The sequence below is a fragment of the Corylus avellana genome, chromosome 6, assembly GCF_965113065.1.
Source record: "Corylus avellana chromosome 6, dhCorAvel1.hap1.2, whole genome shotgun sequence".
Lineage (NCBI taxonomy): Eukaryota > Viridiplantae > Streptophyta > Magnoliopsida > Fagales > Betulaceae > Corylus > Corylus avellana.
The window spans coordinates 28,589,146-28,616,094 of NC_142495.1; the positions used below are offsets into that span (position 1 = coordinate 28,589,146).

Here is a 26,949-nt window from a genome sequence, read left to right on the forward strand (position 1 = left end):
TAATGCAGAATTTTCCAATCTAATTAATAATCGTCTCCAAAATTCTATCAATTTAGTTGATCTTAGGTCGTCTCTCGGCTGTTGAACTCATAATTTATATGGAATTTGAATTTTATGAGAAAAATGAGCTTAAAAACTTGAACTCAAACTGAACCGCGAATTAATAAATATAGAAGGGTACAAATGGGGAATTGTTAGTGCATTTTCATGTAAGAACTTTTTTTTCTTTTATTTTTTTTATTTGACAACTTTATGTAAAAACATTTTCTAGGAGAAAATGATAAAAATGTGGAATTATTTAGTGATTTTTCGTGTAGGGGCTTTTTCTTTGGATTCTTTTTTCCCACTTGATATGATGAGGAACTTGTCTAGTACTTGCATGTATATATATAATGCATGATAGATAGCCAAGCTTATCCCTACATAGCTCCAATGGCCAGAAAAGCTCCTAGTCTTTCATGGCTTCTCCTCCTCAGTCTAGCCTTCACTCTCCTTCTTGGTCACTCAACTTCTCAAAATGACCGAAAGGTAAATATATATCTTTATATATAGCTTATCTCTTTTAATTTTTATGGCCAAATATCTCTAAAATTGGCCTTCTTTTTCGTGTTTGGAAGATTAACAAGTTTCATTATTTTCTACCTATGGTATATATTATGCACGCAGGCTTATATTGTGTATATGGGCCAAAGGCAGATGGACGAGATTTCCACATCATCCCTTCACACAAGCATGTTACAAGAAGTCATTGGCAGGTTGTAAAAGCAGCACAACTACAAACATTTCTTATTTTGTTTTAGCATATTTTATGGGACTTTTTTAAAAAAGCCTATGGGTCTATGTTGAACTAGCTATAAACCTTGAGATCGAGCCCTATTTTACTTTTATATCAAATGGTCTTATACAGGGGCGGTTGAATAAAATTGGGGTCCAAGGTAGCAAGTTAAAAAAAGTGTTTATAATTGTAATATAATAATATAATAAATTAGTTTTCAAGAAGTAGCTCAATCGGTTGAGACCACGCCTAATGAAACGGATATATTAATATATATATATATATATATATATTGAAAAGTTATATATTAGAACAATGAAACTTGACACTTGACCGTAAGTGATCGAAACTTGAAACAATTTTTGATCACCTGGATTTGTAGTTAGCAATTATAACAAGGGCCGACCTAAGAGTTAATGGACCCTATTTATCACATTAAATGTGTGAGATATTTGAGCGGTATATAACTTTACTCTTATATTTAACCTTCGCTTTTAAGGGAAAATACATATTTCACCTTCTTTTGTTTTTTGTTTTTTGTTTTTGTTTTTGTATTTTTTTAAATATCTTTCAAATGGCATTGATGCCATAGATGATTTATCATTGGGGTTGAAATGAAATCCCCCAAAAAATTTTAGCAAACGGAGATAATAAATCAAGTCAAAGTTGTGTTAGGGATTGAAATGCACCTAGACCTATAACTTGTGAAATTTAATTGCCTGCATTCAGCAATGTTGGACCAGAGTCTCTGCTCTATAGCTACAGGCGGAGTTTCAGTGGATTTGCAGCGAAGCTAACCGAGCAAGAAGCTCAAAAAATGGCTGGTTAGTGAACCAAATTCTCTCTCCCCCCTCCCCCCATAAACCCCAACCACCGACGGGTGGAGGGTATTCTTGGAAATTGGAATTAACTCATGTTTTCTATGTCCATTACAAAAAATGTCACGACAATGAATATGTAGGAATGGATGGCGTAGTGTCGGTGTTCCTTAGCAAAAAGAAAAAGCTTCTTACAACAAGATCATGGGACTTCATTGGGTTTCCGCAAAAAATTCGCAGAAGACCTATTGAAAGCAACATCATTATAGGAGTGATTGACAGTGGAATTTGGCCAGAGTCAGAAAGCTTTAGCGACAAAGGATTTGGTCCACCACCTAAGAAATGGAGGGGCACCTGCCAAGCCTCCATCAATTTCACTTGCAACAAGTATATATATATATATCTTTACAACTGTTTGAGTAATGCTGGCGTTATTTTCATGTTTCTTTAAAATTATTATTACATTTGTAATAATTTAATTTTGATCTGTATATGTTTTGCCTAACTGCACGAACACATACAGACAGCGAGAGTCAAAAAGAACAAGTAACAAATATAACTACGCTTATGCAGTAAAATCATTGGAGCACGATATTACCGTAGCATTGGAGATTTTGACGAAGAAAACGTAAAATCTCCTCGAGATTCAAAAGGCCACGGGACACACACAGCAGCAACAGCAGCTGGGAATTTAGTTAGCGGGGCAAGCCTACTAGGGTATGGGTTGGGAACAGCACGAGGAGGAGTTCCATCAGCACGTATTGCTGTGTACAAAGTATGTTGGTTCGAGGGCTGTGCTGATGCTGACACTCTTGCTGCATTTGATGATGCCATTGCCGATGGAGTTGACATCATAACTTATTCCGTTGGTGGAGAAGAACCCATCAAGTACTTTCAAGATGTAAGTGCCATTGGTGCCTTTCATGCTATGCGAAATGGAATATTGACATCAATGGCTGCTGGTAACGAGGGTCCAGGTCTGGCAACCGTCACAAACTTTGCGCCATGGTCTCTCAATGTGGCTGCAAGCACTATAGATCGAAAGATCGTCACTCAGGTCCAATTGGGTAACAACAAGATCTATGAGGTAACTAAAAACTATACAGTCCTGACTCCTGCTATTTATGATTATGAATATCTTCTTCATTTACTCCAATTTATTTGTATCTATAAATTCTATTTAATTTGAAGAATTTCTTTACTCCATGTGTGCGTAGGGAATTTCAATTAATACTGAAAAACTAATCGACTCCCAAATTAAACAATCATGTGCGGAAATAAATCAATCATCAAGAAACACAAAGATTTGTTTACGAAGAGGAAACCATTTAGAGAACTCTCTAAATGTAAAACCTCTCCGGGGCAGCCAAACCCAGGAAATCAACTAAATCAGTAGAATAACAAGAAATATCTTAATGTCGAAGACTTACATAACCTATGCACTTTGACATTCAAGTATACCAGACAAGCGACCCACTTATCTGCTACCACAGTAGTTCTTCCAGAACATCTGGATTGTTCCTTCTACGTGATTTCCCTTCACCGGAACTCCGGTTGACTTCGATTTCTTCAACTCCTTGAAACACTCAAGATCTCTTCAAACCTAATTAGAAATCGTGCATTTACCCATATGCATCGTTTCATATAAATAGAACCTGGACTCCTAGTCCAACCAAAATACACATTTAAACGCTAACAACCTTATCTGTTATAAGGCGTCCGGACGAGTAGTACGCTCGTCCGGACGAGAACTAGTTTCTACGTAAAATACACATGCAACTTACTAGTCGTCCGAACGACATCAATGGCCGTTCGGACGAAGCTAGGTTAAATACGCTAATTCTAGTTCTCTGGAGCGGCGCGTCCGGACGAAGGTGCAGACGAGACTTCAGACGAAGCTCTCGGGTTTTTGGCAAATCATTCTCGTTCGGACGAAGGTGCAGACGAGACTTCAGACGAACCTCTCGGGTTTTCTTGCATATCAATCTCGTCCGGACGAATGTGCAGACGAGCCTTCAGACGAACCTCTCGGGTTTCTTACATATTAATCTCGTCCGGACGAATGTGCAGACGACCCTTCAGACGAACCTCTCGGGTTTCTTGCATGTCAATCTCGTCCGAACGAACGTTCAGACGAGCCTCCAGACGAGACCTTGTGTGATTCACATATTTTGCTTATTTTGCTATCTTTCACACTGCACAATGTAACAAGCTAATTAAAGACAATTATTTTGTTTACACGAATCTAGCCAATTTAGCACTTCTTAAACTAACAAACTCCCCCTTTGGCTATTCGTTGACAAAATATTAAGACAATTTGCTAGACAAGCTTGAAATGAAAGTTTTAACATAGTTTATCATGTTTGTGAAAATTGACACCATAAGAGCTGTAAACTAAGTTGAAACACAATAACCACAAACAAAAAAAAAAACTGTAAACTAAGTTGAAACAAAATAACCACAAACAAAACAACTTCACTCCCCCTTTTTGTCACGAAAAACAAAGGGACTATGCTTGAGCAGGTGGATCACTGGAAACGTGCTCGTCATCAAAATCGGCTGCAACTGTGGTGGCAGCTCCAATGAATTTGTTCTTCAACTCATGAACATCAGTCTGCAATTGAGAGAGGATGGAAGAAAATCCTGTCATTTGAGATGTCATTTCATTTAGCTTTGTCATAACATCATCAAGAGACACAGGAACAGATGGAGTAGCAGCAACTGATGGTCCAGCAGTGTTTGTATGAACAGCAGCGTCGTCATCAAAATCCACAGTACCTCGCAATCGCATTTGAGCTTTGGATCGACTCACAGTGGCTTTGCAAAAGGGACCAAGGTGCTTGATGGTTGGTTCAGATTCAGGAATTTGAATGAATTTAGCAATAATGCGCGATATCAGACTTCCAAACGGCAGTGAGACTGAACTTTCAATGAACATCGCCTTAATGAGGCGAATAGCATGGGATGCGAAATCAATCTTGACATCCGTGAGAAGCGCATAGAGGAAACTTCCTCGTGCCACACCAAGATCCGAATGATGATCGATTGGAAACACGTTGTTCATGACAATTCTAGCCAATAATTTCATGTGATGAGAAAGATGTCCAAGGGGAATCACATTCATGTTGTCGCGCCAAAAATTGTATGAGTCTGGTGGAATAAGCAGTTTGGACATGGCAGATTTGGAGGGAAAATCAGCTTCAGAAAATGGAAAGCCAGAATCTTCAATGAGTGGAACACCTGTGACTTCGGCTATCACTTCACGGGTGACGACAATGTGAACACCCCGAATAAATGTAACAATCTGGAGAGATTCTTCGGTGTCTGGCTGTATATCCATGTTGGCATAAAATTCCCGAACCAGATTTATAAATGGACGAACCGGGTTTGAGATGAAATAAGTCCAGTGTCGCTGAGTGAAAATCTGAGAAATAAGAGTGAATGGCTCCTCCTGAAGATCAGATAGATTGACCGGTCTTTCGGAAATGATAGTGCGATCATGAAATCGATCCTGAAACGCTGTCTTGGCTGACTTGTTCCGAAATCGAAAACCTATATCAGTTCTTGAATGAGGGACTGGAGAAGTGGTCTCCATATGCTTTCTCTTTTGAGCTTTGGTCTTTGTACGGATGGGTAGTTTCCTTGAAGAAGGAGATCCACTCGCCATAGCCTATACAAATGAGTCCATATTGTATAATACCAATATAAAATGACTGAACATTGAGTACATGAATGTGCAACAAATCAAATGATGATGAAGTAATAAGCAATATATGGGATGAGCCAAAGCAGACTGACATTCAGACAATTTGTCAAACACATGGTGGGGCATGAAGAAAATTTTTATGGGCCAAAATGGTGTTCAAGTGAATACCCATCCTAAATACATTTGATTTGAATCCAATTTCCAGTTCTCCCAACACAAACAACCCAATCAAAACACATAAATAATCAACACAAGTACACAATGCAAACCCTAATTTCGGAGGTTTCGAGGAAAGAAAGAAAAAAAAAAGAAAAAAAAAAAAATTTCCGAAATTACCTGTGTTGAGAAAGGCAACCAGGAGTAGATCAAACCCAATTCGGGATATTGAAGTGAAAGAGAGATTCACACAAATGCAATGGAGAATTGTAGAGAGGAGAGAAAATAGAGAAACCAAAAAAAATTCAGAGTGAGACAGACCAGCTGGTGCGCGGGGTGTTTTTAAAAAATGTCTGTCCCTATCTCGTCCGGACGAGTTCATTTAGCGTCCGGACGAGGCTTGAAAAAAAATTTCAATTGCAATACTGACCAAATTTCACTCTTTCTCCCCCTGAATGCCAAACTTCGGACATAGTGCACAGAGCATTTGTGACAAAATATCATGTAGTGGACAGGACTTCATTTAAAAAATGGAATCACTTGTGCATTGAGATATAATTTGAGCAGACACATACACGACTCAAGATTTTATGAGAATTAGCTAGCCAATGGGACACAGATAATCATGCTGAGAGTGAAGTGTGTGAGAGTCCAGTCAACTTTTTAAGATTGAGAAAAAATGAAACAAAACTTTGCATGTAATGATGGAAACAGAAACTCGGTTAAGGGCAAACCTTATAATGCTAGGGCCTAGAATCCCTCATCCAATACATCATTTTATAGAGCACTTATTAGGTTATTTCAAATCCTTTAGCAACCGTATTTTTCCGTAATGATTTGGTCACTGACTTTTTCTATAGGGATTTGTTGAACATAAATGACATAGAACTTTGAAGTTCAAAATTGCTCTTTTAGAGTAATGCCATATTGTTTTGTGCACAACAATGCAGGAGTTTTTAGGATGTAGGTTCAACTAGTGAATTGGTCAATTTTAACCGAGTATTTGAACCATACAGTGCCTGCAATGTGACTTTTAACCCTTTTTCACAATCTTTCAAAGATAGACCGACTCTAAACTGTGCATGATCAGCATAAAACAAATCCCACATGAGAAGCTACATAATCATTCATCAAGTTCATGCAATAGATGGAAGCTCAAAGAATGCCGTATGCTAAATTGACCCATTTGTAAATTTCTGGTCATGATTTCACATGATATTTTGAAATGTTATGGTCATAAGCACATAGAAACAGCACAAAGCATTCAAGGAAAAAGAAGAGAAAAACTGGACCCTTTTTTTTTTTTATTTTTTTATTTTTTTTTTTTATTTTTTATTAAAGCAGCAAAACAACAAAAGAAATTAAAGCAGCAAAAAAAATTAAAGCAGCAAAACAAAAAAATTAAAGCAGCACAACCAAACCAGGAAAAAATGCACTATGAAACAGCACACAGCATTCAAGAAAAAAAGAAAAAAAACTGAACTTCTTTTTTTTTTTTTTTTTTTTTTTTTTTTTAATTATAGAAACTATCCTAAAGATGCAAAGATTTAGACTTAGGTCATACTACATATACCAATTGCATTCCTGAGATACTCAAACCTAGATGCATCTAATGGTTTGGTAAATAGATCAGCCAATTGGTTTTCAGTTGACACATAAGAAAGAGATACCACCTGGTTTTCTACTAAGTCACGGATAAAGTGATGACGAATGTCTATATGCTTGGTCCGAGAGTGTTGAACTGGATTCTTCGAGATGTTGATGGCGCTTGTATTATCACAATAGATACTCATCATTGCTTGAGTAAATCCATAATCAGCTAAGAGTTGCTTCATCCAAATCAGCTGTGTGCAGCAGCTCCCTGCAGCTATGTATTCTGCCTCGGCAGTGGATAAAGCAATGGAATTTTGTTTCTTGCTCATCCATGCCACCATATTTGTACCGACATAAAAACATCCTCCAGAGGTGCTTTTTCGATCATCCGCATTTCCAGCCCAGTCTGCGTCGGAGTAACCTGCAAGTTCTAGATTTGTATCTCTAGAAAAACAAACACCAAAGTTAGCAGTTGCATTTACATATCTGAGAATACGTTTGACTGCTGTCATGTGAGATTCCTTTGGATTGGCTTGAAATCTTGCACATACCCCTACACTAAATGATAAATCTGGTCTGCTGGCAGTAAGATAGAGTAGGCTCCCAATCATGCTTCGATACATTGTTTGATCCACTGATTTTCCAGACACATCAGTATTTAGTTTGACAGTTGTACTCATAGGTGTCCGAGCATGACTTTTGCCGTCCATGCCAAATCTTTTGACCAGATCTTTAGCATATTTAGTTTGTGAGACATAAATACCATTGCTGGATTGCTTAATCTGGAAACCCAAAAAATAAGTCAATTCCCCAATCAAACTCATTTCAAATTCTGTCTTCATTTCTTCAGAGAACATGTGTGCCTGAGAGTCAATCGTGGCACCGAAAATGATGTCGTCAACATAGATCTGCGCAATGAGCTTGTGTTCACCTTTTCTTCGTATGAATAAAGTTCGATCAGCCTGTCCTCGGATGAAACCTTGATTGAGAAGATATGTAGTGAGCCGTTCATACCAAGCTCGTGGAGCTTGCTTGAGTCCATAAAGAGCTTTCTTGAGTTTATAGACATGATGAGGAAATTGATAATCTTGAAAGCCTTTAGGTTGTTCTACATATACTTCTTCCTGTAGAATTCCGTTCAAAAATGCACTTTTGACGTCCATCTGATACAATTTAATCTTGAGATGGCAAGAAATACTCAGCAGAATTCGAATGGATTCCAACCTTGCAACAGGAGCAAATGTTTCATCAAAATCAACCCCTTCAACTTGAGTATATCCCTGAGCTACTAGTCGAGCCTTATTGCGCACTACAGTACCATGCTCATCAGATTTGTTCTTGAAAATCCATTTTGTGCCAATGACATTGTGATCTGTTGGCCTTGGTACCAGATTCCAGACATCATTTTGGGTGAATTGATTCAGCTCATCATGCATAGCAATAACCCAACTTTCATCTTCAAGTGCTTCAGTAACTTTCTTGGGTTCAAGTTGAGATAAATAACATGAATATGACATTTGATTAACTACCCGATTTCTCAGTCGTCTACCTTCATTTGCAGGACCCAATAAATTTTCTGGAGGATGATTGAGCTTAACCCGAGAAGAAGGTTCTTTGGTTATGATCTCCGGATGTGAGGACTGAGGTGTTTCTCTAACTTCTTCAGCTTGAGATGTTTCTCTGAGTTCTTCAACTTGAGAGGAGTTCCCAATATCTGCAGAGGTATATGGTCCCGTGGTATTGTTAATGGCAGGTATGTTTTCAGATATGTCATGTTGTTGATGATTAACTTCAGTTTGCTCCCCCTCAGTTTGATCAGTGATTGATTCATCATCAATTACAACTTTAATTGATTCCATAACCACTTTTGTCCTGGTATTGTATACTCGACTAGCTCGACTAGTGGTGGAGTATCCAAGAAAAATCCCTACATCACTTTTGGCTTCAAACTTTCCCAGGCTTTCTCTATCACGGAGAATATAGCACTTGCTTCCAAATACTCGGAAGTACTTCACTGTTGGCTTCTTCCCTCTCCAAAGTTCATATGGAGTTTTGTCAGTTGTGGGGCGGAGAAACACACGATTTATGATATGGCATGCTGTGTTTACTGCTTCACCCCAGAAATGTTGAGCCAAATTTTTTAAGTGGATCATTACCCGAGCCATTTCTTGAATCACTCTATTTTTTCGCTCAACAACCCCATTCTGTTGCGGAGTAATAGGAGAGGAAAACTCCTGTTTAATTCCGAGAGTTTTGCAGAATTCTTCAAATCTGGAATTTTCAAACTCTCTGCCATGATCACTTCTAATTCTCTGTATAGAGCAATCTTGTTCAACTTGGATCCTTTTGAACAACACAGTGGCTTGATCAAATGCTTCAGATTTCTCTTTAAGTAAACTGATCCAGGTGTACCGTGAGTAATCATCCACAATTACTAGAATGTATCTCTTTCCTCCCATGCTAGCTGTCCGTGTCGGGCCCATAAGATCCATGTGGAGAAGCTCTAAATTTCTGGATGTACAAATACCCGAGGTCTTCTTATGTGGATTTCTTGTTTGCTTTCCAAGTTGACATGGACCACATTTTCCTTTCTCCAGATAACTTATTTTGGGTAAGTCATTTATAGCTTCCTTCTTAGCTATCTTCAATAGATCATGATAATTCAAATGTCCCAACCGCTGATGCCACAATTCTCCAATGTCTAGAGAAACTTTGTGACATTTAGGTTGCATGATTGGAGAGATACCATAGCAATTATCAGATGTCCGATCTCCTCCCATTAACCATTTTCCTTGAGCATCGAATATGCTGCAGTCTGTCTTTGAGAATTGAACTACAAGACCATTGTCACAGAATTGGCTGATGCTTAGAAGATTTGCTTTGAGCCCTTCCACATATAGCACATCTTGAGGAGAAGGTACACCAGGAATGTCCACAATCCCTTGACCTATTACCTTAGACTTACTACCATCCCCATAGGTAATGTTTCCACTTCTGCCTTCTTTGAGCTCCTTGAACAATGTCTTGTCACCTGTCATATGTCTAGAACATGCACTATCCAAATACCACAAACATGAATTAAGCACACTTAAGGCAGTATGAACAACCAGACATAGATTATCTTTCTTTTTAACCCAAACTTGCTTTTTCTGAACTTTATCAGTTTTGAGAGAAAATTTTTCCAAATCAGAACAATTTGAAATAGTAGCTAACTTTTCACTGATAAGTTTTACTTGAGCAGTTAACACCAGCAATTGTTTGCCAATCCCAGGTTCATCTTTCCTGGGAACATTTTGTGTGGACCAAGGTTGTCTTGCTCTAAGCTGAAAGCAGTTTGGACGAGTATGTCCAATGATTCCACAGTAATGACAGGTGGGAATGAACTTAGATTCAGACACTTTCTTTTGAGGAATTTTGAACTGAACTTTTCTCTTCCTATCAACAGACACTTCTTTAGGAAGACAATCAGACTCAGTATCTACTTCTTTCATCTTGGGTTTAACAAACATAATTTTTGAAGTGGAAGCAACATTCGATTTTGAAGGTACAAACTTCTCAAAACCTAATCCAGACCTATCATTTGATGACTTTTGATCATGTAACATCTTATCAAGTTTAACACTTGAAAATTTGTTTAGATGACTTTTTGACTCATCCAACTCTTTTTCTAGAAACCTAATTTTTTCAAGTAAGTTTTCATTCTCTGTCTCTACTTCTTTCAGTCTCTTCACATTCTTTCTATTCAGCTGACTCAAACTATTAAATTCCTGAAACATTTGATTATAAGCAGTTTGAAGATCATACTCATTATCAGACTCATATTCTGAAACATCTTGCACACATGAGGTATATGACTGATTATCATATGAAGCAGTAAAGGCTAAGTAATTAACATTTTCTTCTTCATCTTCTTCAGAGTCATCATTATCTGACTCATCACTTTGAGTTACATTAAAAGCCTTCCCTTTTAATTTTTTTAAATTTCCACAATCAGCCCGGATATGACCAATACCTCCGCACTCATGACACTTACGACCACGAGGAAATTTGTTTTTCTGATCCAAGACCTTTCTGTCTTGGGAGTTTTCTTTACCTTCATGTTTATCATTCCCAAACTTTTTAAGATCCCTACCCTTAAAGTTCTCAGATTTAGGTTTGAAAAATTTCCGAAACTTCCTAACGATCAATGCAATTTTTTCATCATCTCCTGAATCCTCACTGGATGAATCCCTAGATTTTTCTTTAGGAGTTTTGATCTTGAGAGCAACATTTTTTGAAGTTTTTGACTGGGGTAACAAAAGTTCAAAGGTTTGCAGTGAACCTACAAGTTCTTCTACTCTCATTTTTTCTAGATCTTTACTCTGTTGTATAGCAGCAATCTGGGGAATAAACTTAGCAGGTAGAGATCTCAAAATTTTCTTGATTATTTTAGCATCAGACATTTTCTTCCCTAAATTTATAGTATTGTTTCTAATGATGCTAAGCTTAGAATAAAATTCATCAAATGTCTCATCCTCTTGCATCCTAATCTCTTCAAATTTTGAAACCAACATTTGAAGTTTTGAAGCTTTAACAACTTGGGTTCCTTCATGAGTAATTTCCAATGTTTCCCATGCTTCTTTTGCTATCACACATCGAGAAATTCTTGAGAATTCTTCGATGGAGATAGATGTGAATATGGAATTTAAAGCTTTGTCATTTGCAGAAGAGTCACTCTTTTCATTCGTAGTCCATTCAGCAATTGCTTTAACTGGAGGAGTCCATCCAGTTTCAACAATGTGCCAAACATCTACGGATTTGAGATATGCTCTCATACGAATTTTCCAAAAAGAATAATTTGAACCGTCAAAAACGGGAAGAGAATTTGGTGCAACAGTATGAGTCATTTTAAGAGGAGTCTAGGATCACACTAAGGAAATAAATCCAAACAAGTGAACCTGCTTTGATACCAATTGAAAAACTAATCGACTCCCAAATTAAACAATCATGTGCGGAAATAAATCAATCATCAAGAAACACAAAGATTTGTTTACGAAGAGGAAACCATTTAGAGAACTCTCTAAATGTAAAACCTCTCCGGGGCAGCCAAACCCAGGAAATCAACTAAATCAGTAGAATAACAAGAAATATCTTAATGTCGAAGACTTACATAACCTATGCACTTTGACATTCAAGTATACCAGACAAGCGACCCACTTATCTGCTACCACAGTAGTTCTTCCAGAACATCTGGATTGTTCCTTCTACGTGATTTCCCTAGTTCCGGTTGACTTCGATTTCTTCAACTCCTTGAAACACTCAAGATCTCTTCAAACCTAATTAGAAATCGTGCATTTACCCATATGCATCGTTTCATATAAATAGAACCTGGACTCCTAGTCCAACCAAAATACACATTTAAACGCTAACAACCTTATCTGTTATAAGGCGTCCGGACGAGTAGTACGCTCGTCCGGACGAGAACTAGTTTCTACGTAAAATACACATGCAACTTACTAGTCGTCCGAACGACATCAATGGCCGTTCGGACGAAGCTAGGTTAAATACGCTAATTCTAGTTCTCTGGAGCGGCGCGTCCGGACGAAGGTGCAGACGAGACTTCAGACGAAGCTCTCGGGTTTTTGGCAAATCATTCTCGTTCGGACGAAGGTGCAGACGAGACTTCAGACGAACCTCTCGGGTTTTCTTGCATATCAATCTCGTCCGGACGAATGTGCAGACGAGCCTTCAGACGAACCTCTCGGGTTTCTTACATATTAATCTCGTCCGGACGAATGTGCAGACGACCCTTCAGACGAACCTCTCGGGTTTCTTGCATGTCAATCTCGTCCGAACGAACGTTCAGACGAGCCTCCAGACGAGACCTTGTGTGATTCACATATTTTGCTTATTTTGCTATCTTTCACACTGCACAATGTAACAAGCTAATTAAAGACAATTATTTTGTTTACACGAATCTAGCCAATTTAGCACTTCTTAAACTAACAAATACATTTGACCTCAAGAATAAACACTATCCAATAATTTATGGTGGAGATGCACCAAACACTAAAAAAGGTTTTCAGGGTTTCATTTCCAGGTAACTACAAAATGAAATTTATGTATTCAATAATTAATACTTCTGATGTCCATATATATATATATATATATAGACAAAGGGGATAAGTTTATTTATTTACTTTTGTTTGCATGATGAGTCTATGAAACTAGCAGGAGAATAGGAGTACCAATTGTAGACACATTCCAGCATGATACTTAAAATGGAGCTTAATTATTGCTAAAAAAAAATACAGGTATTGCATAAATAATTCACTGGACCAAGATTTGGTGAAGGGTAAAATTGTACTTTGCGATGGGCAGACAACAGGCGAAGCGGAATTGTTAGCTGGTGCTGTGGGCACTGTGGCGCAAGGCAAAGACCAACACGATTTTGCTACATCATATCCCTTGCCTGCATCTTACCTTCGCTTGGAGGATGGGAGCAAAGTGTACTCATACATAAATTCGACAAGGTATTATGAATCTAAAATAACTTAGACAATCAAACAAGTTGGTAAAACTTAATTATCCTAAAGGACACACCTATGCAATTTATAGGGGTGCAACTGCGACTATTCATAAAAGTAAGGAGAGTAAAGATACATTTGCCCCTTACATTGCATCATTCTCATCAAGGGGCCCAAATAAAATTACACCCAATATTCTCCAGGTAATAATCTTATTTACATTTGCACTCTTAATTATATTACTTATTTATGCTAGAATAAATGGAAATATAATCTATTTTTCATATATTTTATATTAGGTTGAAAGAGAGAGAAAGTAACACAATAAATTTACAGGTGGTTCGGTGTTAGACACCTACATCCCCACTCTGAATTGTTCTAAGGACTATATTATCTTTTTGTTTTTGTTTTTGTTTTTTTTTTGTGTGCGTGTTGTTGTAGCCGGATTTAGCTGCTCCCGGAGTTCACATTCTTGCCGCATGGTCTCCAATTTCTCCAATTTCAGATGTTCAAGGTGATAAGAGAGCACTTTTATACAATATAGAATCAGGGACATCAATGGCTTGCCCACATGCTACAGGGGCGGCTGCCTACATCAAATCCTTTCACCCCACATGGTCACCTGCCGCTATCAAATCGGCTCTTATGACTACTGGTAATTTCTATCTAAATTATATAATTTGAATGCATGTATGGAAACCATAACCACGAATAACTCACTCTGATTTGGTGTATTTCTTGTAGCTACACCCATGAGTGCTAAAAAGAACCCTGAGGCTGAATTTGCATATGGTGCAGGCAATATAAATCCTCTTAAGGCTCTAAATCCTGGTTTAATATATGATGCTCATGCACTCGACTACATAAAATTTTTGTGTGCCGATGGATATAATACCAAGTTATTACATCTTGTTGCTGGGGATAATAGTAGTTGTTCTGGAGCCACAAAAGGAATTGTCTTTGATTTAAACTATCCTTCTTTTGCTATATACTTCTCGTCCTTCAAATCTTTTAGTCAAGTTTATCATCGAACTGTTACAAATGTTGGATCACCGATGTCTACGTATAAAGCTATTGTGACTAGTACCGCAGTTGGACTTAGAATCAAAGTGAACCCTAGTGTTCTAGCATTCACATCTCTTGGACAAAAGCTATCATTTGCGCTCACTATTGAAGGAACGACTGATAAAGACATTGCTTCTGCTTCTTTATTGTGGGATGATGGAAAGTTTCAAGTGAGGAGCCCCATTGTTGTAGCTGTGATATGATTGATGCATGACATTCTCTGCTGTATATATTATGTAAATAATAATTGAAGCTAAAGCTTTGAAGGAATATGCTTGGAATATTAGAATAAAGCAATGGGGGAAGACGGAGGACTGAAAATGGTTGTAATTTGAGCTTTTGCTCTAGTTCTGCACTGCACTGTAATTTGAACCTTTCTAATTTAATGCTCTATTCTGCTTAGTTTTCCTTCTAACTTGTTATCATTAGTTGATTGAATGAATAAACGTCGTCGATTAGAGTATCAGAAGATCGTTGATCATCGGAGTCCAACGATTTGACCATTGTCGAATGCCGTTCATTTTGATTACAAACCAAGATGAATGCTCCATGCCTTAACACTAGCTTGCAATAAAATCCAACATTTACCTTTAGGGTTACATTGAACTGGTCATCGAATTTAGGGCAAGATCATACAAGGCTCGGGTTTCTGTTTCAGTTGGATTTGCATAAGCCTGATCTTGAAATGGACTTTGATTTAATTTGTTTGCAAACCAAAACTCAAAACAAATAGCCTCATCCAAACAAGTAATGTTTTCTTCTTCTACTCAATGCAATAAGGACACAAATTTCCTAACAAATTAGATTGTAGAAGTTTTCTACAAACCAACTTATAAAAGTCATACGTGTCTTTTAAACTATTAAAAAAAATGCGGGAAGCAGATACTATTTAAAAAAAATAATATTAAAAAAGTTCTTACATGAAAAGCACCAAGTACAGTTTCACATTTTTACCATCCTCTATTTCTTTACGGTTCAGTTTGTGCTATAGTTTTTAAGTTCATTTTCTCGTACAAGACAAATTCCACATAATTGATAGAAGTTTTGGAGACCAATAGACGATGATTAAACTAGTGGAAAATTTTGCATCAAGTCAAGTCAAGGTTGGAAATTTGGTTTTAAAAGCTGATTTCGAAATGCACTTTAGTAGTGGCAGACTTCTTTTCTTTTTCTTTTTTCTTTTTCTTTTCCCTATTCATTCAGCAATCTTAATTATGAAGCACTTTTCTTAGTGCTTTTTTTCTTTTCTTTTTTCTTTTTATTTTTTATTTTTATTTTTTTAAGTAAATTTATATTCATCTTCAAATTAATGTTAATTTAACAAGAGGTTCAGACAAATAGTTCTTTCGAATTCTAAAAATGACTAAAAACTTTCAGAGCAAAAAAAATAAAATAAATAGGCCCATACAGTTAGAATAATTAACAGAATCTGTTAATATTTTATATTAATACCAATCACAATGTTACATGTGTTATATATAATAAAAAATAAAAAATATTAATATTAATCACTTACACTGTGATTGCGATTAGTCACTGGTGTGACATATGAACAAATTCACAAAGAATTATTTGTTAAATCCAAACTGAACCAATTTTGCAGCTTAACCCCGAAGTTCAAATGGATCCTTTGCTCAGGATTGTAGATCTTGAGAGAAAAAAAAAAAAAAAACAAATAAACAAACAAACAACCAAAAAAAAAAAAAAAAAACAAAACAAAAATCCAAAGCCATCTTGAAAAAGACAATGCCACTTAATAAAGTTAAGGGCCTACTTAACCAATCAAAGCTAACCATCGTCGTAGCAAATTGGAGTCGTCCAACCAATGAGAAGTTGTCACATGCTTATCATCTTTTTCCTGGATTCACACTCGGTGATAATATAGATTAATCTCATGCTGCAACCACTACAAAAAAACAATTTTTTTTTTTTTGTTGAAATTTTTTGACCTTTTTTGGTGTCTGACATGTCACAAAATTTTTCTAATATGTCGTTTCTGATGTGTGTTGATTGTCAGAAGCATAGGTGACAGCAAAATTTTTTTCCTGAAGTGTTAATGGGTAAAACGTCAGAATTTGTTGACGTTTTATGGCATCACACGTCAGCACTAGCACCACGTCAAAAAAACGTCAGAATTTGTTGACGTTTTATGGCATCACACGTCAGAAATAGTACCACGTCAGAAAATTCTAACGTGGTGCTAGTGCCACGTTAGAAAAATTTCTGACGTGGCATTTCTCTCCCACGTCAAAAAATTTAGTCTTTTTTTTATTTTTTATTTTTTTATTTGTTTGTTGAATTTACGATTGCTTTTTTGTTTGCACCTTTCAATTTGTTTGATGTTGTTTGATCTTGAATTTTTGGTCAAGAAATTTGCTCCACTGCTTTGGGCATTGAATGATTGGCAGCCACAACATGGGTTGTTGAGAAAGCTTTTCTTCACTTCCCTTCTTTCTCAGCTAATTCTGTTTCACTTTTCACTTCGTCTTTGACAGCCAAGAGGCCTTTCATCTCCTTTTTCACAGTTCACTCAGGTTCTCTGTTTCACAGAGAACCTGTCCAATTGCTACCACTACTTCACCAACAACCGCAGCCAGCGCTTCCATGCCTACCGTTTTGCTGTGTGAGCTTAAAAAATGTACTACCAAAGAACTGCATAAGAACACTAAAGTGTACGTACGTTCAATAAAAAGAAGAATTCATTCCAAAAATTCTATTTACTCCCTCAATTAAAAAGAAAACGGAGGAGCTCTTGTATATATACCCGTGAGGAGCTCTTGTAGGAGCTAGAAACGGAGGGAGAGAGGACGATGACCGGAGATCGATGGCGGAGAGACGGCCGGCGGGTTTAGCTGCGGAGGATCGGAGACTTCGTGAGAGAGAAACTACTGAGCTTGAGAGAGAGTATATATACGGCCAGCGGGTGGAGAAGAGAAAAACAAAAAAAAAACAAAAGAGAAGCTTGATCAAGCTTTGAAGAAAGAAAGAAAGAAGGGAAAATTACAATTTACCCTCCTAAAGTTGACAGCATTTTTCAATTCAAACACCAAAGTTTCAATTTTTGCAATCCACCCCCACAAAGTTCCAATTTTTTTCAATTCAACCAATATTATCTAAAAATTCCCATATTGCCCTTCATTTGCTTTTTTTTTTTTTTTTTTTATGAAAAAATAAATAAATTTGGGAGTGCAAAAATGGCCAGATGGCCAAAGGGGTGGCCACGGCCACCCTGAATTTTTTTTAAAATTTTTTGTAAAAAAATAAAAAATAATAAAAATTAGGGGCAATATGAGAAGTTTTGGATACAATTGGTCAAATTGCAAAAATTTGGAACTTTTGAGGGGTGAATTGCAAAAATTGAAATTTTGATATTCAAATTGAAAAACGCTGTCAACTTTAGAGGAGTAAACTGTAATTTTTCCAAGAAAGAAAGCTATGGCGGAAGAAATAAAGAAAACAGAGAAAACGTGTACAAGAGAAAAACAAAAAACGCCGAGAGCTATAGCTTAAATATTGGGCGGTGGCTTCCAGCTGTACAGCATGTGGGACAGAAAAGATATATAAAAAAATAAGGGGAAACTTCATAAAACCCCCCTGAAGTTCCAGCCGATTTGAAAAAACCCTCCTGAATTTCCAAATCTCTCATTTAAGCTCCATAAACTTTGGTTTTTTCTCACTTTGGACCCCTTTAACATTAAACTACGTCGTTTTGAATGTTTTATACCCATTTTACCCTTCCCCAAAACTACGTCGTTTTGTGTCCTAAAATTACAACACCTACCCAGCCTAAAACGACGTCGTTTTAGGCATTAATTTTTTTCTTTTTAAAAAAAAACCGGGTGGCTTCAGCCACCCCCAAAAGGGCAAAAAAAAAAAAAAAAAACGGGAGGGGAGGGGGGGGGGGGGGTGTGGAATGGGGTGCATTTGGGGTGGCCGGACCACCCCCAAGGGGCTGGGGGTGGTTTCGGCCACCCCATACGCCCAAGGGTCCAGCCACCCGCAAAAACACCCCATCCCCCTTTTTTTTTTCTTTTTTTTTTTTGGCCAAGGGGATGGCCGGACCACCCCCTTATCCATGGAGGTGGTTCGACCACCCCCAGATTGGCCAGGGGGTGGCTGGAGCTTGGCCAAAAATGGGGTGGTTCGGCCACCCCATTTTGGCCAAGGGGGTGGCTTCCGTTTTTTTTTTTTTTTTTTAATTTTTTTTATATATTTTACTTTTTTTAAAAAAAAAAAAAAATTATGCTTAAAACGACGTCGTTTTGAGCTGGGTATGTGTTGTAATTTTAGGACACAAAACGACATAGTTTTGGGGAAGGGTAAAATGGGTATAAAACATCCAAAACGACGTAGTTTAATGTTAAAGGGGTCCAAAGTGAGAGAAAACCAAAGTTTAGGGGATCTAAGTGAGAGCTTTGAAAATTCAGGGGAGGTTTTTCAAATCGGCTGAAACTTCAGGGGGGTTTTCTGAAGTTTTCCCAAAAAATAATGAATATTCAAATATTCAAATTTTCAAAGCTGATGAAGATCGAGGAGAGATGTCCGTATGCGCGCGTCGCTCGAGGAAGTTCCTGACGGGGTAGAATTTTTCTGACATGGCATTATTCACGCGTCAGAAATTTCTGAAGCGCCAATTCTCATCACGTCAGAAATTATATCATTTTTTAATTTCTCAAATCTGTAACATTTTTTCTGACGCTCCAACATCTAAAACGGCAGAATTTTCTGACGTTTTAAAATTCGCACGTCAAAAATTTTCTGACGTGGCAACAAAGCAGGTACTGTAGCCACGTCAGAAAATGCCCTTCTTTTTTTTTTTTTTTTTTTGTAGTGAATATGACGTGAAGAAACTAATATATAATTGCTTTACAATTTTTTTATAACTTGTTGACACGTAATACATGATTCATAATTAAAATTGTGTCAATTATTAAAAAAAAATTAATATGCTTAACAAATTGTAAAAGAGTTATAGATTAATTGTTGGTATAACATTTTTCAAAAACCATTTATTAATAATATGGACTCTTTTTTAATATTTGTTAGCACATATCAGGAAAAAAACAAAAATTAGAAGCAGTCGTATCCCTGATTATTGTAATTAATTTGATCAAATAAGAGAAGCTATCTTAGTAATAGAAATCTGTTACATTATCAAATTGTGCATTTGAAAATCAACTTTTAAAACCATTTTTTTTTCCTGAGAAATACAATAAAGGGGAAGGGTTATTAAATGAAGAAATGATGGGAAGAAATTTGAAATGCTTTCAAACATAAAGTTGGCAGCAATACATATTTCATAATTGTATTATTGGGAATAGAAGAGGTTGGAATGGAATAATTATTCCAATTTTTTAGTTTGGTATCAATACATATTTCATAATTTAAATTGAACTAAAATTAATAAAAAGCCCATTTGATTTCTAATTTTTCCAAAACACAAATTAAAAAAAAAAAAAAATGGTTGAACGTGTGGCAATGGGTGGCCGGCCACCCACAACATGCACTGGGGATGGCCGCACCATCCACGCTACCCTCAGTAAGAATCAAGGGTGGCCTAGCCACCCCCAATCCGGGGGAGGTCGCGGCCACCCCCAATGGCCATTGCCACCCCCATGACCTTCTGTGGGTGACCGACCACCCACATGATATATATATATATATATATATATATATATATTTGGTTTTTTGTTTCATTTTATTTTATTTTTAAGTTTGTGAGAAAGAAAAAAAAAAATTGTTTTTTTTGGAAAATCTTGTCTTTTCCCTCGGAAATAGCTACCTCTCATTTTTTTTTTTAAGGAATAATTATTCATGTGTGTAAGGGATTAGTGATTCTCACGGAAATAACTATTCCTAGGAATAGACCCTTACCAGACAAAATAATGATTATTTCATAGGAATAATCATTCCATTCTAGAGGTCTATTCCACAAACCAAACGGGCTGTTAGGGTAACATTGGACCAGACATCAAATTCAGGGCTGGATGATACAAGGCTTGGGTTTTTGTTTCAGTTGGATTTGTATAAGCCCTATCTTGAACTGGTCGGACTTCGATTTACTTTTCAAACCAAAACTCAAAACAAATACCCTTATCCCAACAAGTAAAGAAAGTTTTTCTTAAAACGATACATGTCTTTTTAAGCTATTATAAAAGCATGCGAGAAGCACGGGCTATAAAAAAACCAAGTAATGTTTTGGATCATTTTTTTATCATCTCAAAGTTGATATGGTTTTTAAAATCACATTTATATCAAATTTCAATAGGGATCATCCTAAATTCAATGATGATTTTAAAAAGCACATCAACTTTATGAGAATAAGAAGATAGTTTTCAGTATTACTCTTAAAAAAAAAAAAAAAAATAGAGAAATAATACAATTCATTCATTTTTCAACAATTTTTTAACCATCTCCATAGTGAATGGATGATTAATTCAAGATATAATTTGTATGGGGTCCACATGAATTCACAAATCTACTTATTGATGTCTTTAATTTGAAGGATAAGATGGGAAAAAGATAAAAAAAAAGTTTTTTTTTGACGTTAATCAAATATGTATGCTGACTTGGAAAAGTGAAGTCAATGCATTAAAGTTGAAGGTCTTAATTTCAAATTGAGGGACCCAATAAAATTTTTTGACGTTAATCATTTTTCAAAAAAAAAATGTTTCAAAAAAAAAAAAAAAAAAAAGGTTTCAATGCCATAACGTGGCCAGCTGTCCAAACGGTGACTATGTATGGTGACTTGGGAAAATGAAATCAATGCATTAAAGTTGAAGGTCTTAATTTCAAATTGAGGGACCCAATAAAAAAAAGTGAGGGACTCAAATAATATTGGTGTAAATCCTGACTTTGTATGTAGGACTTGGAAAAATGAAGTCAATGCATACAAGTCTAAAGAAAATTACAGAAATGATTTTTTTTTTTTTTTTTTTTTTTTTTTCACTTTTATTTAGTGAACAGCCAAACAGAGTCGTTTGTCAAAAAGAATGATTTTCTTTTTTGAAGCCAAATGTGCCCATTAGTGTCTTAAATTTTGACAATTTTTCTTTGATTTGGGAGGTAACCAAAGAAGCTTGGAAAATGATTATCTTCAAAACCATTTACTTAAAATTTGGTCAAAATTTTTAAGACGTTCTAACTCTAGTAAAGATTCACTAATCCGTTCTTCTTAGAGTTTTAGATGGAAAACATGTTTAGTTATATATCTTGTCACGGCCAATTCCAGTAGATTTGAATCTAAAATTTTGTTTTTATATATAGCTTAGTAGACTAATAAATTTTGGTAAAGTTGTAAGTTGTCAGTGTCACAACAAGATGTCTGATTCAAAAAATAACTTTTTACGTTTGAAAGTTGTTTCATGTTTTTGGAAACTTGGGCGACAAGATTGTTGGCCCGAGAGGCACGGAATGGATATTCCTTCCCCGAATCCTCTCTTATCATGAAAACATCCAATTGTTTTCTGGATCTGATTCCGTATCTCCCAAGTTATCTTTAGATGCAAATACCGCCAGAGCCGCCACATCTTCAAGTGAACATAAACCACAGACTTCAAGTCATCGTGATAAAGATAGAAATAGTTTATCACGACTTTTTTTTTTTTTAATAAAAAAGTGTAGGTTAGAGATATCAATTGTGGCTATTCTACCTGGGTGTGACCATAGTAACACATACTTGCTGGGAGTTGCACATGATGGGCCTAGACGGTGAGAGCCATAGGCGCTTCTTCAAGTCTAATTGAGCCATAGCCTGACACAGCCCCACCAGAACATCAATGAGAATTCAAGGCAGTTAATACTAATCAAACATATATGGTGATTCTTCATTACAGAAATTCGAACCCACACCCTAATATATGCCCGGCTAATCACTTAAAAATTTTTCTGGCCCATTAAACCACCATACAGGCATACACCCTTAATGGTATAACTGTTTTAATCAGATAGTTTATCTCGTCTGTATATCTTTGTAATTTGAATTTATATGTTGTAATCTTCTGTCATCATCTCATGTAACAGATTCAGCTATGGTAACCACGATTATGATAAATTACAAAATATAAATTCAAATTACAAAGATATATTTACAGATACGATAAATTATTTACAACACTTGAAGATGAGGGTTTATATTCACTTGAAGATGCGGCAGATGTGGCGTTAGTTGGAAGTCTTGAGTTTATCTCGACTTGAAGATGTGGCATTATTTGAATTCAAGATAACTTGGGGAGAGTTAATAAATAATATTACTAAAAAAACATCATGCTTGTGTTTGGCAAAGCTGACGTGGATTTATATGGTTTAAAGTTTTGAATTTTTTGTATTGAAAAGTGTAAAAAAAATTATTTTGTAGTGATTTTTTATTTTATTTGAATAGTAATAAAAATTTAATGAAGTAATATAAAAAGTGAAAAAATAGAAGGTTTTGATGTTGATTTTTTTAGATAAGTGGTGCATGAATAGTGTTGAGGGGATGAAATGGTTTGCAAATACAACCCATGACATTAGAAGTGATAGACCTTCAATAGGTTTATAATTCTCTTACGACTTGTTGATATGTGTCAACTAATATGTTAATATTGGAATCATGTCTGCCATTAAAAAAAAAAAAAATTAACATCCTCTAATTTACTTGCTCAGCAAATAGTAAAAAAGCTATAAATCGGTTGTACGTCTAACATTGATGCTTTTCTAATATTAATGCTTGGGTACAATGGAGTGGATGCTAGTGATGCCTTGATGACATACTTGGCATGAAGCATTAGAGCAAGCGATCAGATCTTGATCATTCATTTTTAGATGGTCATGATCATTCGATTTAGTGATTTAATCTGGACCATAAGATACTTCTTAAGGAGATTTAATGGTTGAATTTATTGGATTGTTACTTCAGTAAAATCAAATTAAGTTTGATCCAACAGTTGAGACTTGAGATCAAGTGATTGTTAAGATCATTGACAATTATTTAGTCTAACGATCAAAAGTAAGAGTCTATTAAGATCCTATGGTTAGCTTTTGGATTAACAGTTTATTACTAAACATACACCAATAATTGATATTTTAACTCTACTAGTTTACTGCGGTGTACTTTTCAGATATACAAAAATTCTCTCTTCTTAATAGAAAATTTAATCTTCTTTTATTTCTCTCAAAATTCCTTAAGTACTTCTAAACAATAAAGGATTTATTGGCTTCATTGTATTCTGAAAAAAAATATTTATTGTAACATTTTGCTTATCATTTATGATACGAACAAATAATGTCTTAAAAAAAAAATGACATTATAACGCACTTTAGGAGATATTTCTTTTTTTTATTCTTTTATTATATTTCTAACAAAAGAGAAGGGTAAAAATGTGGAACCGTTAGTGGTTTTTCATGTAAGAACTTTCTTTTTCTTGGATTTTTTATTTTTATTTTTATTTTGGTTTTTGTATTTTTGACAACTTTATGTAAGAACCTTTTCCAGGAGAAAAGGATATAAATATGGAACCACTTTTTTATTTACTTTACCAAACTTAAAAAACTGATGTACCGTTGATTAAGTCTTGTATTAAAATTGTGTTACTTTTTTTTTTAAATAATAAAAAAATAATAGCGAACACCGTCGAACTGTCAAAATCATCATCGTTTGTAATAGCAAAAGCAGCCAAAATACACGTTCATTGTTCGCAACTTCCTTCCGTCTTCTCGGGGAAGACGACTTGATTGAAAGCTTTTTCTCTGGCCCACCCTAAAGAAAATGGTCCGTTTTGCTGACATTTCATCTTGAAGCCACAATTTACTGTATTTGAGAAATAAAGTTTTTAAGTTAAAAAATTTTTTTTAAGAAAAAGTATTATTTTTAAGTTTTTATCAAAAATACGTTTTAACTATTTTTAAATTTTTTAGACTCTTAAAAGTGCTTTTAATTTTTTTATCAAACGAATACGTTTTTTTTAAACAGATTTTTTGAGTATTAAAAGCACTTTTAGATCTCTCAAACGCAATCCTAAACAGATTCTAAATTTTGATAAAATTATAAGTTGTCACAACAAGATGTCTGATTCAAAATAAGTTAACTTTTTTTTTTTTTTTTTCTTTTTTTCTATTATAAAATAATCGACAATAAACTATATCTCATAAAACAAGATTACCAATTTAAATTTTTCCTCGCTCTTTCCTTACGTAGACATATAGAAAATAATAATAATAAGTTAAAGCTTTGAAAGTTGTTTCATGTTTCTGGCGTAAACTTGGGGACAAGATTGTGGGCCCGAGAAACAGTGGAATGAAAACATCCAATTGATTCATCATCATTAATGCCGCTTTTTCAAGTGTTTCGTCTTTGTCTGGGTATCCTGAATAGGGGTGGCCAAAAACCCGACCGACCCGCAAACCCGCAAACCCGCACCGCCCCGATCCGCCCTGCCCCGAGCGGTTTTTAGGCATATTTTTGCGGGTTCGGGTAGGATCTCTCCAACCCGTGCGGGGCGGGGCGGGTTGCGGGTATAAATATTTATTTCATGCGGGTACCCGCCCCGCCCCGATCCGACCCGCCCAAGTATAAAAATATTAAAACTAAAAAAACCCTAACCTAATTTCCTAACTCTCTCTTTCAGTTTCAGCCGCCTCTCTCCCTTCCTTCCTCTCTCAACCTCTCGTCTCTTGCTCTCTCTCCATCTCTCTTGCTCTCGCTCTCGCTCTCTCTCCGTCGCTCTTGCTTGCTCGTCTGCGCCGCCGCTCCACCTCAAATCACTGGCTGTTGCGCCGCTCCCACCTCCACTCCACAGACCACGATCCACGATCCACGATCCACGATCCAGGTTTTTCTCTCTCTCTCTAGGCCTCTTTCATGAATGGGAACCAAAAGATCTTTTATCATTCAGATCTAATCATTCTTTGGTTTTCTATTCCATTGATTATAGGTTTGATGTTGGGTTGGGTTGTGTTTGATTGTTTCTTGGTATTCTGATGTAGGGTTTGTTTGAAAATGGAGGACAAGAAACCTGCAGAATAGACGAAAATGGAGGAGAAGAACCCAACCCGCACAACCCGCCCCGTCCCGCCCCGCCCCGCACAACCCGAACCCGCGCGGTTTTGTTAATTTTGCTCGGGTGACGGGTTGAAAAATTCAAAACCCGCAGGGTGCGGGGCGGGTGGAAAAAAAGCCCATACCCGCCCCGCCCCGACCCGTGCCCACCCCTAATCCTAAAGTCTTGGGTTCCTTCTAATATTAAAAAATTTTAAAAATAAAAAAAAGGGTTTTGCCGGGTGTGCTTAGCACGGTGGCATTGTGTTTAGCTTTACCCAAATAATGCAGGTATGTGAGAAATACTAGATGAAATTAAAATTAAAATTAAAAGGAAAAAAAAAAAAAAAAAAAAAACAACAACAACAACTCTTTCTGGTTTGGATGGTGGGTTATTGTTGTGGGTGGTGCCAGTCGTTGGTGGTGGCGTTGGGTGCTGCTGGGCGTTTGTCAGGTTTGGACCCATCTTAAAAATACACAGATTAAATAGATCCCATCATCTAAGAAATTTGAGCAAGCAATAGAAAAAACACAAAAAATAATAAAAAATCAAAGAGGAGCCGTGGGGAGAGAAGCACCAGATAGTGGACGGCTCCTATCTAGTGCAGTAGGTTGGCGTTGGTGTGGTCCTCACCGGAAGCCAAAGGCGTGGGGTGGGGGAGAGAGAGCAGAGCTGTAATGATGTTGGGGAGAGAGCTGAAGGTGAAGGGATAGCATGGGTGGTTGGAGTAATGATATGCTGAACACCGGCATGCGGCAATAACAGTGAGGAGAGGAGATGACGGCGCCGGCGACAGTGCTGGTGGGGGAGAAATGGTTGGTTTGGAGGGAGAATGGGAGGGAGAATGGCTTGAGGAAAATTTTGGGGGGAAATCAAATGGATGGAGGAATGTGTTTTTGCCGCAGGATTTTGGATTTTTTTTTTTTTTTATTAACCTTGGCAAACGTGGCATGTGCCACTTCACTGGCGTGCTTACTGTTTAAGCACGCTGGTGTTCAGCATATCATTACTCCCTTCTATCACTCAAAAATGCGACAGATTTGGTGTTGGGTCAAGGTTGGGTTTGCCAAGACGAAGAAAAAAAAAAAAAAAAATTTTTGTACTATTTTTCTTAAAATCAATTCTAATATTTTTATTTTTTATATTACATCAATCACTTTTATTATTATTCCAATAAAAAAAATCAATAGAAAACATTTTTTTTAAAAAAAAAAATTTCATACAAATATTCTTATTTTTTTTCTTCTTATATCAATCAAATCTGTTATAGTTTCAATACATTTTATATATATATATATATATATATATATAGCAT

The 26,949-nt window shown here is 36.3% G+C and overlaps 2 protein-coding genes across 2 annotated transcripts; both read left to right on the forward strand.

Annotated features, from left to right (window-relative positions):
* The first annotated feature begins 432 nt into the window (after window positions 1-432).
* Window positions 433-13,426, forward strand: LOC148585155 (cucumisin-like). Its single transcript, XM_088517235.1, has 6 exons — window positions 433-528; window positions 667-755; window positions 1,505-1,599; window positions 1,737-1,980; window positions 2,167-2,680; window positions 13,342-13,426. Exons 1-6 carry the CDS (start codon window positions 433-435, stop codon window positions 13,354-13,356), a joined length of 1,053 nt encoding a protein of 350 aa, XP_088373361.1. The 3' UTR covers window positions 13,357-13,426.
* Window positions 13,401-14,822, forward strand: LOC148585156 (subtilisin-like serine protease-like protein). The gene is made up of 3 exons (XM_088517718.1): window positions 13,401-13,415; window positions 13,996-14,209; window positions 14,299-14,822. The coding sequence occupies exons 1-3, from the start codon at window positions 13,401-13,403 to the stop codon at window positions 14,820-14,822; spliced, it is 753 nt and encodes a 250-aa protein (XP_088373844.1).
* Window positions 14,823-26,949: the final 12,127 nt, after the last annotated feature.

Coding starts and splice junctions, on each gene's coding strand:
- LOC148585155 (XM_088517235.1), top strand. CDS start 433: ATGGCCAGAAAAGCTCCTAGTCTTTCATGGCTTCTCCTCCTCAGTCTA. Junction 529..666: donor CTTCTCAAAATGACCGAAAG/GTAAATATATAT, acceptor TTATGCACGCAG/GCTTATATTGTGTATATGGG. Junction 1,600..1,736: donor AGAAGCTCAAAAAATGGCTG/GTTAGTGAACCA, acceptor ATGAATATGTAG/GAATGGATGGCGTAGTGTCG.
- LOC148585156 (XM_088517718.1), top strand. Junction 14,210..14,298: donor ATCGGCTCTTATGACTACTG/GTAATTTCTATC, acceptor TATTTCTTGTAG/CTACACCCATGAGTGCTAAA.